We start from the raw sequence: 16,650 nt of genomic DNA on the forward strand, positions 1-16,650 counted from the left end.
CCAGATTGTACCCAGTAAGTACATTGGCAAAGCTGGTGCTCTTCCTGGCTTGGGCAACCTTGTTTGGCTCCCTAATTTGCTGCTGTCTTTCTGACCATAGATATGGTCTGAGAGAATTAGTACTTTGTGTTTACCAAGGGTACACTATAATTTTAGGGCTAAGTAAAAAAAAAGTGGGAAACTATTCATCTGCATAAATACATTTTTCAAGAGAGCGACTAGTTGGATAGTCTGTGTGGATCAGAAACAGGAGCTCCATTTTTCCTTTACTCCCCACCCCCCTCTCTTTCGGAGTATTAGCTTGAATGGTTGTATGTTTCATAGCAGGCAGAAATAAATGAGAAGTGAATTGTGGCAAAGTGATATCAGGGATAAAGTAGGATCATAGCCTGTGTGATATTGTGCTGTCTGTCACTAGGGGCTGATGGATTCATTCCTTTGGAGCACTTTGCTGATAAGGCTGGTTTTCTTAGTTCCATCCCCAAACAGATACATGAGCTTCACCTTCTCCCTCTGTAGCAGTGGTAGGGATTTTGGTTTTGTGCCTTTCCTTTTCAATTTTTCTTCTTTATCCCCTCTCTCTCATTTTAAAGAAGACTTTTCCCCCTGGATGTGCAATGAGTTAGAGCCACCAAGTGTTTTAAACAGTCAGGATGAAACAAGCCACCTTTCTTGGCCCCAAACCAATCCGAGCCCCAAACCAATCCGAGCCCCGTCCCTAGAGAAAACCATGGTTATTTGTGCTGTTTTCCTGAGCTTTGCCCTGCACCTGCTTTCTTAGTTCTGTACCTCTGTGCAGATACATCCGCAACAAATAAAGTATTTTGATTTATGGCATTTTTAAAGTCAAGTGTGTATTTATCATGCATCTTGACTTTCTCCATTGGCAATATATCTTTGAGAACTTTTAATAGCATCGCCTATTGGTCAACTTCTGTTCTTCCCTCCAGGGTTCGTCTTACCACTTCTCCTATTTATTATGCATGTCTGTTTTTTTCCCCTGATACCAGTAGGGGTGGGGCAAATATGTTTGCTTTGTATTTAGAACACTTCTGGCAAAGTCATACTTTTCTTATTAAAAAGACCTCCTAAGTGATAAAAAGGGAAAATCATTAGAAAAAAAAAAAGTGAGTAAAGATCCTTACTCTTATTGGTTATTGGGAAAACTAAAAATAAGAACAGATATGTTCATCCAATGTATAAAAAATAAGGGTTCATAAATCCACTGTTAGCAATGGTATAGGAAGATTGGTATTCTTGGACATTGTTGACTAGAATATGAAATGTGTACAATTTTCAGAGGATGGTTTGAACTGCTTCTACGTATCTGTCTTAGGAAAAGGATTTTGTGCTCCTGGAGGGCATGTTCACTTTTTTTTCCCCCCTGTATCCCTGATTCTTAACCTTTCCGGCTTGCAGAGCCCTTGAAGATTTTGACAAAAGCCATGGACCATGTGAGATCAGGGCTGAAAAATGCATCTTGAAGAGTTATCAGCACATTGTATGTCCTGAACCACAGGAGTTCATCTGATAGAAAATGAAAGACACTGTCCAGTGCACACATATCCATCTTTTGGCGGCATTTCAGGCAGCCCTTCTGGAGACCAAAGCCCTAGCTCCTAAATTTGTTTTCCCTACTCTACCAGTTATCTTCCCAAAGACGTTGGCTATTAGGGAGACTCAAGAATCAGAGAGGCTGTTGGGACGCCTGGGTGGCTCAGTGGGTTAAAGCCTCTGCCTTTGGCTCAGGTCATGGTCTCAGGGTCCTGGGATCGAGCCCTGCATTGGGCTCTCTGCTCCGCAGGGAGCCTGCTTCCCCCTCTCTCTGCCTGCTGCTCTACTTGTGATCTCTCTCTCTCTCTCTGTGTGTGTCAAATAAATAAAATATTTAAAAAAAAAAAAAAGAATCAGAGGCTGTGAATGGAGCAGGGCAGTGCATTTCCTCCAGTGTCAGAAATAATATCCCTTCATTTATCCCACAGTCATTGCAGGAGTTCCTACTGTGTGCTTGGTCCTGGGACCAGCACCTCCCACGAGCAGAAGTCCCAGCATACTCTATCCAAAAGAGTCCATCAGAAGGGCATCTCCACCAGAATTAAACAGATGACCCAAGGAACAGAGAGCTGTTCCATAAAACAAATGTTCTAGTTGGGTTGACCCAGCTAATCTAAAAAATTCCTTCAGTGTGGGGATTGTCCTAAAGACAGTAGAGGATTTGATTTTGATTTATAGAACTCAGAAGCACTGAGAAGCATTCAGGTCATCTTGCATGTGTGTTCTCAGAAATGTTTTGCATGAACATTTTTCTTACAGATACCCTGATCTGGCAGAATTAGCTATGTAGGGCAAATTGCAGTTTTCTGGATAAAACAGCATAACTTTTCTTTGTGCACAAGCTTTCTTGTGGGGTTCTGGCTAGGAGAGAAGGAGGAATACCACCAGCGCTGTACCTGTGTTAATTTTATTTAGCTTAATTGCAAGTTCTTGGCTTCTTCATTTTCCCAACACCTATTATGGGGTAGAAAATACAATATCAGAAGTGAGGAAAAAACTGTAATGGGAAGTTTGGGTGAGTAAGTAACAAATAAACTATATTTCAGGTTTCTTATATTTCAAAATGAGAGCCGTGTTGCTGATTCCTAGTTGGTTTTGGATGATTTATAACCTTTTATTTGTGGTTGAGTGCTGCAGTCTATGTTGTCATGGAAATTCTATTGAATTTATAGGTCCATTTATCCAAAATGATTTTCCAGACTTCATTTCATGGTGAATCATGTGGCTGTTACTACCAAGTACAAAGCAATTTCTAAAAAGTTTCATATTACAAAGAGCACAAACACTGCGGTGGTTATTTTCGTGTTTTTGAAATACAAATGAGTTCCAATGCACCTGCGGGTCCCCTCCCCCTCCACTGTGTCCAAGGTGTTAAGCTCCACTGCATTTCAGAATCAACCTGATGTGTGATGTACTTATGCAGGCAAGGGAAGGTAATTTTAATAGAAAAGAAAGTTATTACAGTAACTCCAAGAATAAGTAAAAGTGGTTTGAACTTACTGGTATGCGTAGGGGGGAAACTGCTCTCCCAGTCCTTGGGCCCCATTATAATAAACTTTGTTTCTCCCCCTTTAGAGGTCAGTAGTAGTGGGAAGAGAGATAGAAAAACAAAATGCTTGACCAAATCCATTGGCTAGGTTTCATGTGACAGTGAGTATAGACAAGGTGTCTACACCTCAACACTATTAACATTTTGGGTTGGATAATTCTTTGCTTTGGGGGGCTGTTCTACACATTGTAGGGTGGTTAGCAGCATTCCTGGCCTCTACCCACTAAATGCCTGTAGGACCCCTTCCTGTACTGAAACCCAGCATGACTCTAGACATGGCCAGGGTCCCCTGGAGTCCAAAGACTCCCATAGTGGGGAACTACTACTCTGGAAACTTTGTGTGAGGATCCTGGAGATAACTAATAGGTATTCCTCATTGCTAGTGGAATTCTGATCAGGATGTTTTATAGAGAGGATTTTAAATGTGTGGGTTCTGCAATCAAATGCCTGGGTTTGAATCCCAGCTTTGTTACTACTCAGATAAGACCTAGTACCACAAAAAGTAGTGGTGAGGATGAAAGGAATTAATTCATGTAAAGTATTATAAGGATTGGATACATTTAAGCAGCCCTGTGGAATGTTTTATGGACACGCTAGCTCTGAGCTTCCTTGGCCATGTCCGCCTTGAGGGAAGGGGGGGCGAGATGATGGTTGGTCTGGACAGTTGTTATTGGTCCTAGGCTGGCCTGATTCTACACACTAAGGGACAGTCCCCTTAACTTGCTTTGTCAAGCAGATATGTTACTTCTAACCTTATCCTCAGATTTGGAGTAGCCTCCATGAAATAGAATGGGTCCCACAAAAGGATGCAAACTCTTCCCTGCTCTTGTTGTTAGGTGGCATTATACTTTTGTTTATCCCAGTTTCAAAAGCGTAGAATTTCGTGAATTTTTATTTAATATTAAAATATTATGTACAAAGAGGAAAATGAACAAAAATGATAATACAGGTTAATGAATTTTCATACTCTTGTAAGCAGCCCTGAGATCAAGAAAGAGCACTTCTTAGCACCCCCAGAATCCCTTTTCCACTCACTGCTCCCACAGGTAACCTCTGTGTTGGCTTCTAACTGCATGAGTTCTTCCTAGGCTTTGTACTTCATTTCAGTAGAATCACAGTGAACTTTTTTTTCTAATTTTAATTTTTTTTTTTTTTTTTTTTTTGGTATCTGCCTTACTTGGCTCAGCATTGTTTGTCTGTATTGTTACATGTGACTCTCACAATTTATGAATTCCATTAATGACTAATGTTTGGTTTCCAGTTTGGAGTGACTGCAAATAATCCTTTCATTAACTTCTTCGCTTTTTTTTTTCCTGTTAACTAATTGTTAAAGACATGTGAATCATTTGGGGGCCTATGGTATGGCAGACATTGTGGGAGGTGCTTTCCTTGACTTATTTTGTTTAATGCTCACTATGACCCAGTGGTGCATTTCTTTCTTTTTTTTTTTTTTATTTTAAAGATTTTATTTATTTATTTGACAGACAGAGAGATCACAAGTAGGCAGAGAGGGGAGGGGGAAGCAGGCTCCGTCAAAGCAGAGAGCCTGATGCAGGACTCAATCCCAGGACACTAAGATCATGACCTGAGCTGAAGGCAGCTTTTTTTTTTTTTAATTAACATATAATGTATTATTAGTCCCAGGGGTACAGGTCTGTGAATCGTCAGGCTCACACACTTCCCTGCACTCACCATAACACATACCATCCCCAATGTCCATAACCCAACCACCCTCTCCTTAACCCCCTCCCCACGGCAACCCTCAGTTTGTTTTGTGAGATTAAGAGCCTCTTATAGTTTGTCTCCCTCCCGATCCATCTTGTTTCATTTCTTCCTTCCCTCCCCAACAAGCCCCCCACTTTGCCTCTCAAATTCCTCATATCAGGGAGATCATATGATAATTGTCTTTCTCCGATTGACTTATTTTGCTCAGCATAATACCCTCTAGTTCCATCCCCGTCATCACAAATGGCAAGATTTCATTTCTTTTGATGGCTGCATAGTATTCCATTGTATATATATATATATATCACATCTTCTTTTTCCATTCATCTATTGATGGACATCTAGGCTCTTCCCATAGTTGGCTATTGTGGACATTGCTGCTATAAACATTCGGGTGCACATGCCCCTGCAGATCACTACATTCGTATCTTTAGTGCGAGTGCTGGGTTGTAGGGTAGCTCTATTATCAACTTTTTGAGGAACCTCCATGCTGTTTTCCAGAGTGATTGCACCAGCTTGCATTCCCACCAACAGTGTAGGAGGGTTCCCCTTTCTCCGCATCCTCGCCAGCATCTGTCATTTCCTGACTTGTTAATTTTAGCCATTCTGACTGGTGTGAGGTGATATCTCATTGTGGTTTTGATTTGTATTTCCCTGATGCCGAGTGATGTGGAGCACTTTTTCATGTGTCTTTTGGCCATCTGGATGTCTTCTTTGGAGAAATATGTGTTCATGTCCTCCTGAAGGCATAAGCTTTAACCCACTGAGCCTCCCAGGCGCCCCCAGTGGTGCATTTCTTATCCTGTTTACTCCTGGGGATATTAAGATAGAGAGGGCAACTGATTTCAACTGGGTCACACAGCTAATTAATGGGAGACCTATAGCTTACTGCTCCCTATCCTGAGGACCTGAAAAGGGTAACTGGCCAATATACAGGTGGATGTTGAACCTACCTCCTTTGTGTCTGAACTTATGCTGAACTCTAAGAAATAACTATGAATCAGGCATAGTAAATCCCTAAAAAAGTCAATTTGATACTGTAAGCAAGGGCCTGAATCATTCCTTACCAAGGGAAAAATACAAAGATTAAATATTTATGTGACTAATCAGATGCATCATCGAACCAGAAATTTCAAAAATCAGCTGATAAATAGACTTAGAAAGGCACAAACAAGTAACACACAGAGACTTTTTAAAGGGATCCCAGAAATCATCCCAGCACCTCACTGTGTATGAGTCATAGTCCTAGTGTGCACTTTGGAGTCTTCTCCTGCAGAAATTTGGATTCCTGCTGTAAAATAGTTGAAGATAATTCCATGTTACAGGGAAAGTAAAAAGAAAAAAAAAGTGAAATAATTAAGGATTAGCATACTCCGTGATTAATAATATTGTATAAAGCAAATGTTTCAGAATGTTTATTTAAATGGTACCTTGCCTACAAAGGTACTGACTCCCTGCTATTCTTTGGAGCACAGTCTTCTAAAAATAGTCTTCCAGTGAGGACTGTGTGAAGCCTAAATACACGTTTCTTTGCTGTACTTTGTGGCATGACTCACCGGGTTGTTGGCTGGCCTGTGGAAACAATTCATCTTCACCTTAATTCATATATCCTTGCTGGTCATACAGTAGTAAAGATACGTAATAATAAAACATGGGAGCTGCTTAATTTGTTCTTACTTTACCAAAGCATGTGCTTATTGGATATGATGACATTAAGTAATACCCCTGTTGGACAGAAGTGGACACCGAGCCTTGGAGCTCTCAGGTGTCTTAAGTATTCGAATCAGGTCTGACTTGCTAGCCCAAGCTCTTCGATCTCTGTTTATGTCACCATGGTCATGTTGTCAGACAACTTCATGGCCATCTTGCTGTAAGCCACAAGAATGTATGAGCTGTGTTTTAACAGGGGCTACATTCTCCAGGGAGAACCTTATTAGAAAGAACTGAATGAAGGTGAGAGCTCAGAGCTCAAGGAAGCTCAAAAAGTAACCAGTTTGCAGAATGGTTTGGAATGTGATACACAGTCACATGTACATATATCGTATATAGGTGCTTAAAATCAGTCCTAACTTTGGGGGTGTATGTCTCATTCAGTTGTGGGGCAGTCAAGTCCAAAATTTGCAGAATAGCCTAGAAATTCCAACAAAAGTTGATGTTGTAGTCTTAAGTTTGATGGCTGGAAACCCAGGCAGAATCTCCTGGAGAAGCAATTCCTTCCACTTAGGGACATTACACTTTCACCTGATTGGATGAGACCCACCACATTATGGAGGGTAATCTGCTTGACTCAGAATCTACAGATTCAAATATTAATCACATCTAAAAAAAACCTTTGTAATAACATCTACAATGTTTAACCTAACAGCTGGGCAGCACGGCCTAGACAACTGACATATAAAATAACTATCACAGGGTTAAAAATATAATAATGATCCTTTTAAAAAGTAACTGGGGGTAAAAATTGTTCATTTATATAAAACAAAATGCCCATATAATGATTCTAAATTCAGAATGTTTGTGTCATCTATTTCTATATGCTATATATAGCATGTTTTTTATCATGCTTTCCATAATTTGCATGCCTAGGTTTTCTTTTGTTAGAGTTTCAGAATTTCAACCTACTTACTTAGGTAGAAAATGGTTTGAATTTCTTATAGATCAAGGAGAAAATAATATAATCTACGGTGTTTAGCAGAACCGTACCTGGGCCACTTAGCATTTCCCCGTGATTTTGGCGTCTGCACGTTCCTGAGCGTTTTCTCCAGTGGTTTAAATCCATTCATTCTCTTAGTATTCTGATCCGTCGTTGCTATTCATTTAGTTATTTATTCCTATATATAGGAAGAAACTCATTACATTGTTTTTGGATTTATCGGTTGTCTCTCCTTGCTTCTGCCACACAGAGCCCCCCACCCATGTTATTCACACCAAAAATAAGGTACTACTATTTACAAGGAACAGCCCTCTGAAAGACCTAGCTTTGACTTGGCAGATGTACTTCCTACCTGCATCGATCTTCCTGTCTGATGGCAGTGGCAGAATTAAAGAAGTAGAACGTGCAGTGTTGAGTATCTATGATTTGGCTTCATAGCAGTATGGTGCAGCACAGTCTACAAATCAAGTCAGACTAAGAAGTTATTGTGCAAAAACTTCAATTTTGACATTATCCTAGCCAAGTGATCCAGCAGATGGAACCAGCCGGTCATTAACTGTGCTTGGAATTGTGCTTTGCCTTTACTACACATTTTTATACTCGGACATGTGTTTCTAGCCGTCTGCTATGTTCTCATCTGGCTTACTCCAGGTCGATGCCATGCATGATCAGAAAAGTACATTTCACCTCTTTGGTTCTGCAATCTACTGCCTCCTGTATGGTTTTTAATGTCGCTGTTGCCTTTCTTATTACTATCCTTATCTTGTCCCATTTACATTTCATCTCTGTCCATTCTTCTCCTGTAGCTGTTCCTGTGTGTATTCTTCCACTCCACTGAAGGTGCCCAACAGTATCTGGAAGTGGCTAGGGAATCTTTCAGTAGATTGCCTTTCTTCTGAACTGTCTGCATGCTTTTTTCTTACTTAATTTATCTTTTTTTTTTTGCTTGGGTGCATAGGTATGTGGGAAGCCTGTTGTAGAAATACCAGTTGTTTGAAATTAAAGTGTAGAGCTTTCTAAGTCACTGGAAAAGTCAGTGTTGGATTTTTCCACCCGTGTTGGGGTCATGGCCTCTTGCCTCCATTATCATGGAGATGTGAGAGCTGACTTATGCACACAGCTATAACATTAGATGGTAGAAAGTCCATCATAAAGGAAATTCCCCCTCTAACCTATCACCCGCATTATTTTAATATTCATTTACTACATGCCTCACTTGTCCAAGAGCCATTCATTGCTGTACATTTTTTTGTGATACATTTACCTATGATTCTAACTTTGGCATTAAAAAAAAAAAAAGTAACCTTCTTTCATTATTGATATTTCTTTTTTTTTTAACTTTATTTTATTTTTTCAGTGGTCCAAGGGAAATTCAAATCAAAACCATGTTGAGATACCACCTTACACCAGTTAGAATGGCCAAAATTAACAAGACAGTAAACGACATGTGTTGGAGAGGATGTGGAGAAAGGGGAACCCTCTTACACTGTTGGTGGGAATGCAAGTTGGTGCAGCCACTTTGGAAAACAGTGTGGAGATTCCTTAAGAAATTAAAAATAGAGCTTCCCTATGACCCTGTAATTGCACTACTGGGTATTTACCCCAAAAATACAGATGTAGTGAAAAGAGGGCCATCTCTACCCTAATGTTCATAGCAGCAATGGCCACAGTCGCCAAACTATGGAAAGAGCCAAGATGCCCTTCAACAAAGAAATGGATATTTCTTTTTTAAAAAAGATTTTATTTATTTATTTGAGAGAGACAAAGCATGAACTGAGGGGGAGAGGCTGGCAAGAGAGAGAAGCAGACTTTCCACTGAGCAGGAAGCCTGACTCCACGTGGGGTTTGATCCCCCGGACCCTGGGATCAGAACCTGAGTGGAAGGCAAATGCTTAACCAACTGAGCCACCAAGACACCCCTCATTATTGATGTTTCAATCTTTCTAAGCACAAAATACGTCTTCATCTTTCATAGTACCTTATACATAATGGGTACTAAGCAAATACACTTGTCCCTTGTAAGGAAGTCCTATAATTAAGACCTGAACTCTAGGATTGGAAAGATTAAGTTCCTATGACAGTCCCTCTCCCTTTTCCTTAACTTCTTTCTAAATCTTGGAAATCCTGGGTTTCTTTGGCTATAAAGTGAGAATCATGGTGATACCTGCCTCAGTGAGTATTCATGAATGATAGCAAAGTCCCTGACATACAGTAAGCACTCCCTAAGTGTGTAGAACATAACAGAATTAATAAAAATATAGAAGGATCTAGTTTTCAGATTTGTTGCTTTGCATTCATTCAGCTTAACACAACTAGTGATTCAGTTGGAAAGCAGGCATAAAGATAGTTTTTATATCAAATTGCACCTAGAGTCATTTTAACTATAAGGGGGAAAAATGGCTCAAGGCAAGAGAAAGGGGAAGCTAAGTGGGCGTTTTGTTGTGACTCTCTATGCATCATGCTAGTACCCTTCAACAGTGGAGCATTGACCTTGGTCAAACTTATGCTCACACTATCCATTTCATCCCCCTCCCATTACTCGGAGGTGTTGCTATTCATTCAGGCACTTTCCATACCTATATTTTGGCATAAGCCTCCTGGTCACTGGTAGGGCTTTTCCTCTTTGTAAAATTCTGTTTTACAAATGTCAGGTCATACTATATGATCCTCTGTTTTTTTCTATCACCTTGATCTGGCTAGAAAAATATTTTTCCCATCCAGCCATTCTACAAGGTAGAATCAAATGATCCATCTGGATCATCTGTGAGGCTTGTTCATGAATTTGAAGGATTTTGAAGAACTGGTCCCTTGACTGTGCACTGGTACATAGTCTACCAGTGGCTTTTTAGTTGATTTTTAAAAGATTTTATTTATTTATTTGACAATCACAAGTAGGCAGAGAGGCAGGCAGAGAAGCGGGTGGGGAAGCAGGCTCCCTGCTGAGCTGAGAGCCTGATGCGGGATTCGATCCCAGGACCCTGAGATCATGACCTGAGCTGAAAGCAGAGGCTTAACCCACTGAGCCATCCAGGCGCCCCTTTTTAGTTAATCTTAATATGGTTTGTTTCTGGAACTAAGGAGACTTATGTGTCTCATGACACTCTGAATGGTAGAATGACATCCATTTATATGAAGTTGATCCAGCTCTCCTTCCCATGGAAGGAAGGTCCTGGTTGGAATAGAGTCACTGAGCCTTAAGCTGTATAGTTTTCTTGAAGGACCAAATGTTCTAATTGCAAACATATTTGGAAAATACTGACGTAAGCGTATAATGCCATTATATACCATTCCTTGTTGAAAGGAATGGCCACAACCCAAGTTATGGCCGATTTTAGTGTTGGAACAGGGAAAATACAAGATCAGTCTAGAACGTCTGTGTCAGCTAATAAGGAGCTAATATAAAATATAAATATACAAAAATATAAAATATAAAAAATATAAAATGATGGAAACATAGCAGAATGACAGCAGTCCATTTGGAAGGGTTCCTACTGTGCAAAAGATCTCCTATTGAGACAGTTTGTACATTAAAATAAATAATGGTAATGTATTATAACCCATTGAATAAAACAAAATAAATGAGTTCATGTGGATTTAAATAAATGAATGAATGGATAAATAAACTGTGGAGAAGGGAAAGGTATTCCTTACACTAGAATCCCATTCATGCATACAGAGGGGGTAGTGCACTTGGAAAAGTCATCAATGAATGCTGAGACTAGCAGATGAACATTCAGTGACGAACAGTGTATTTATGTAATCTCAAGTAGCTCCCTAAAAACTGTTTTTAATTATAAAAGGAAAATTAATGACTTGATAGTGGAGAAGCCTGCCAGACATCAACTTAACCATACAATGAGGTTAAACACCCCTCCTTTTGGGAGAAATCCACAGGGTGTACTTCCCGATATGGTGCGTCATGAAGACAATGTCAGTCCTGTGGAAACTTGCCCCGAATGCATCACCTGAATTCAATCACGAGAACCTATGAGACAGACCCTGATTGTACCTAACAACTGACCTGCACACTTCACACTGTTCAAATAAAGGAGGACTGAGTAACTGTCCCAGATGGGAGTGGGGGCTGGAGGGGTCAGTATAAAGAGATGTAACAATGAAATGCACAGTTTGATTCTAAATTGGATTCCTGAACTAAGAACCAGAATAATGATCTGTAATGGACTTTATTTGGGCATTTGCCAAAATTCGAAATGGATTGTGAATGAGATAATAGTATTGTATCAATGTGAAATTTGCTAATTTGAATAATTATACTGTGCTTATATAAGAGACTGTCCTGATTCTTAGAAATTATACACTTAAGTATTTAGCAGTAAAGGGGCATATTTTCTCCCTCTTACTACCCGGTGATTTATAAAAAGAAATTGTATATCTGTGTGTGCAGACGAGAGAGAAAGAGAGAGAGAGATTGACTGCAAATGGATAAAATATAAATAATCGGGGTTCCTGGTAAAGGCTGCGTGGAAGAGTTCGTAGACCATTCTGTTGCCAGACTTTCCCAATCTTTTCCTTGAGTTGTTGTGTACCATGATTTTTCAGGAGAAGGACTGATACACTGATACAGATAAACATGACTTAGATTTGCTTTATTAGGAAGAACACTCTTGTGATGGGAGAGGACTTTGGGTATGGCTTTTGAGGTCAGATACAGAAAGCCAGTGGGCTCCTGATGATATTTTATAGCCAACCCAACACCTTTCAGATATGGTTTTGGGAAACAGGTTTCCAGCTTCTGCCCCCATTTATCTCATCAGCAATAACAACAAAGTGATTTTAAAGTCCAGTTCACTCAGCAAAACTCCATCTACTCCTTACTCTTCATATTTAAGATAGCTTCAAAAGTTAACCTAATTCAGTAGGCTACAACTTGAGAGAAGAGGCAAGGAAAATTGATATTTCAGACTTCTGCTACTGTTCTCTTTATGAGACATTTTATTATTCTGATGGGTGGAGCCATGACTCAAAGACATTTTCTGAAAATGAATTTCCTCACCTGGCCATAAATGAAAATGCCCTTGAAGAGGTCTTAAAGTATTTTGTATCACACACTATTCAGGTGATGCATTATACAATGCCACCGCTGCTCATGGGCTGTAGAATAAGAAAAACTTCTATGAACTTACTTAATTTGAGGGCCTGAGTTTTAAGAGGAAACTGAGGTGTATTTTCTGAATATATTTGTGTAGCATTTCTTTCTTGCGTTCACAGCATTGTACCCAAAGCAATTCACCTAGGTATTAAACTCTTTTAATCTGCACCTCATTGAAAGGTGTTTTCTCAGTGTAAATGCATGATGTCTAAAGCTGTCCAAACCTAAAGGCAACACATGTGTAAGAGGCTGCCAGAATCGGTGAGAATTCACAGTGTAAGAAAAATAATTCACTGTAAGAAGGAAAGTCCTTCAAAGGAATCTACCCATCTTTCTTTCATCCACTTGGGTGCATAACTTTTCCTAGAAAGTATCCTGACTGGACCACCTGATTTTACCCTTCAGAAAAGAAGGGTCACTTTATTCTTGAAGTCTCAGGTAATTTAGCTCTGTTTAACCTTTGACCTATACTTGAGCTAGTGTTTCTTACTTAGCTTTCCCCTGTGGGAATTTAGCATTCAGTATCCTATCTGCAAATTGCCTCTGGGGTGTGGTTGTTCAGTTTGTTGTGGAGAATAGCATCAAGTCATTTGTAAAATAGGGACGACCTAATGAATGATAGAGGAGATCGGATTTTCTATGAGGAGTAGGATCATTCCAGAAGATTCAGGGGAATCACAGTCTTATTAGAAATTTTACAGTGTCTGCCAGATGTTAACCTTGAAATATGATGATGATGATGATGATAATGATTTGCTGAGCACAGATGAAGTGTAGGCATGATGCTTCTACATACTGTACACTACAGTGACTTGTTGGATCTCCACACCCCCCCTTCCAAGGGTAAATACTTGATTCTGTACTTGAGGAAGCTGATACTTTGAATTAGACTTGTTTGTGTGAAGTCTACAGGCCAGTAAATTAAGAAGTTAGAATAAAACCCAAAGCTGTTCTTTTTATTATATATGTATTCTTTCGAGAACATTCCGTGATTCATTTTTGCTCTCTGCTGTGTACTAAATAGCAAAGACTCTTCATGCATTAAGATCATGTAACAATTTTAAGTTGATTTATCTGTATTCTGCTTTTTGAGTAAGAAACTCTACCCAAATGTAAAAGAAAGTATTTACGGTTCCAGTGAAAGCACCTGGATTTTATAGTTTTCCTCGGATGTTCAATCTTGGCCAAGTTAACATCAACTTTCTAAAGCACTCTTTCTTCATCTGATTTCTTCAAATCACTGAGGATAGTCATTTCTGCCCTGTCTTCATAGGGATTGTTACATGAATTAAGTAAAATAATATATGGTACAGTTTTGCAAATTGGAAAATGTCAAGTATTATTATTACCATGAAATTTCTTGTGGATACACTGAAAGACTCCATTTGGGCTATTGACCCCTTCAAATTCCTCCCAAAGGGTGTTGCTTATAAAGATGTGCCCATTTAAGTATCTATAATTTAAGCAAGTGAACCGCATCTCATAGGCTTAGGTTTTTTTTTTAACTTCAAAATGTTTTACTCCATTAAAATTTTGTTCCGTAATGGGGCGCCTGGGTGGCTCAGTGGGTTAAGCCGCTGCCTTCGGCTCAGGTCATGATCTCGGGGTCCTGGGATCGAGTCCCGCATCGGGCTCTCTGCTCAGCAGGGAGCCTGCTTCCCTCTCTCTCTCTCTCTGCCTGCCGCTCTGTCTACTTGTGATCTCTCTCTGTCAAATAAATAAATAAAATCTTAAAAAAAAATTTTTTTTGTTACATAATACTATGGGAACTTTCACCGTGACACGAATATCAGGCAATCAGGTGTCAGCATTCTTTTGGGTAACAGGAAGGCACTTCTGTGAGAAGATGTGTGATTATGCGGTTTGTAAGGAGAAAATGATAGTGTCTGGGGTTTGCTCTTAAATACTTTAGCAAAGGAAAAATATGGATAGGTGAATATATTTGGTGAAATCTTAGGAAGTGAGGAATCTGTGTCCCTCGTACTATTCTGTCTACTTGTGTCTAGGCTTGAAATCTTCCTAATACATATTTTAATTGTTCTTTTACAGATGCAGATTTTCTTTTATAATCCAGATGACTTTGACAGCTTTCAAACTGCAATTTCAGAAAACAGAATAATCGGAGCCATGGCCATATTTTTTCAAGTAAGTTAACGGTGGCTCAAGTACTTCAACCGAGAGTTCTCTGATATTTTTTTTTAATTCGCCGAATTGTTCTGTGTCTAATGAATGCATCTGTTTTCTAGTTCACACCTGTCTAAATGAAAGATATTTCATATTGTCTAATGTGTGATTTAAAATGTAAATAAGTGTGTTGAGAAACATAATGAAAATTTTTGCATGAATTATTCTGATTTTATTGCTACTTGACTGGCGCACAGATTGAAGAACACATTTATCATCTAAGTTACGTCCCTGCTGAAGCGTTCTGAACAGGTTCTTCCAGCATGTTAAAAGGCTGATGCAAAAAAAAAAGGTGATATTCTTTGGAGCAACTTTAAAATTTGACATTACTTGCAAGTAGATTAATAAATAGCATCAGTCACGTCTCTGAAAAGACCCCTTTTCTTTCCCTCCCAGAAATCCCCATGGTAACGGAAGTTTTCACTGAGCTCATTTCCAAGCTAGTACCTTCATGAACTCCCATACTTTCTTTCTCTTTTTTATTGTGTTCATAGTGAGTGTTTCTTCGGGCTCCTATGTTGGTTCTATAGCTAGAAGCCAAACATTGTATCCTTCCACTGTATAATACTGTCCAGGCTTTTTATTAAGTCACATCTAATTGAAATAGTGTCCACCATCAAGTGTCTTGAAACAATAACTGAGAGGAGACCTGGTCCTTTTTTGGGCAGAAAGTAACCTGAGTTGTAGGTATGTGACTTGTCTTTCAGTCTTAAAATTTGCCCGAAGTCTACATGTCAGTGTTTCTTTCATCAATGAGTTGTTGTTGGACAATGATGTCTTTCTGGCAACTCAAAGGAATATTTAAGACATCAGAACCTTTTCTACCATGGGTCTTTAACCTCTGCCTTTTGGGGCAAGCTTCTTTGTCTTTGAGATAGACCCATTCTTGTTTGGAGTATGTTAATTTCTCCTCTCTTTTTAGCATATGACATATGATAGACAATTCTATCCAGTGCTCTCACTACCTTTCCCCCTTTCCTTTCATGGATAAAGATTCAAATGGAAGATTATTTATGGAAAACTGAAAACCCCAATATTCTTCCTAAATCTCAGAAACAGTAAGAGTGGTGGTCATTAGGATTGGTTATGGCCCTGGTTTTCAAACTGTGAGTTCTGACCTACTAGTGGGCCATGAAATAATTTTATTAAATCCTGCCAGTACTTTTAGAATAATGATGGAACAGGAAAAAAAATCAGAAAATATCAGAGTGTATTACTCATAATAAGGGTAAAATTTTTTTTTGTAGGACCTTTTTTTAGATGCTTTTATATGGAGAGGCATAGTGTTTGTAACTTGGTCATGTTACAAAACATATTTCTTACCATGGCTCATGGTCCGATATTTTCTAAGTTCTCTGTTTATGTATTTGGTTGATCTCCCCATTGTTCTTTCACACATGTCTTTTCCCTGATTACTTTCATAAATCAGTTGAACATCATGTTTTAAAAACTCATTCACTAGCATCAAAACTATGTGCTTTTGAGTCCCGTCTCTACTTAATAGCTGCAAAAAGGTGATGGAGTTATTAAACTTTCCAGCCTCAGTATTCTTACCTGTGAAATGGGGATAGAAACTTCTGTCTACACCATTAAGATTGTAAGTAGTCATTAAATGAAGGCCCTAGCGTGGGTTCTGGCACATAGTAGACATTTTTAATGCCAAATAAAGTCTGTATCCATATCCATGCAAGTCTTTTTCTATAGGATGGAGGCCTATAGTGTGTGTCATCTTTGCATGAACAGAAGGCTGTTTTGGGCACTGCCCTGTGGGTAGGTTCCTTGGGTTCTGTCTATACCCCTTCTGCATCTAAACCATGATCAGTTTGCCTTATGCAATACTGAGGTCACTTGAGCCATTCTTGAACCATACCCACT

At 39.3% G+C, this 16,650-nt stretch overlaps 1 protein-coding gene across 4 annotated transcripts in view; it reads left to right on the plus strand.

Annotated features, from left to right (window-relative positions):
• Positions 1 to 16,650, plus strand: part of PTPRG (protein tyrosine phosphatase receptor type G) — a 696,945-nt gene that overhangs the window by 474,985 nt on the left and 205,310 nt on the right. For all 4 annotated transcript variants that reach the window (XM_045990633.1, XM_045990636.1, XM_045990635.1 and 1 more), the window contains exon 5: positions 14,641 to 14,736. In XM_045990633.1, the coding sequence (XP_045846589.1) occupies positions 14,641 to 14,736 (96 nt within the window). The remainder of the gene's footprint in view (positions 1 to 14,640; positions 14,737 to 16,650) is intronic.

The sequence above is a fragment of the Meles meles genome, chromosome 20 (assembly GCF_922984935.1).
Source record: "Meles meles chromosome 20, mMelMel3.1 paternal haplotype, whole genome shotgun sequence".
Classification (NCBI taxonomy): Eukaryota; Metazoa; Chordata; class Mammalia; order Carnivora; family Mustelidae; genus Meles; species Meles meles.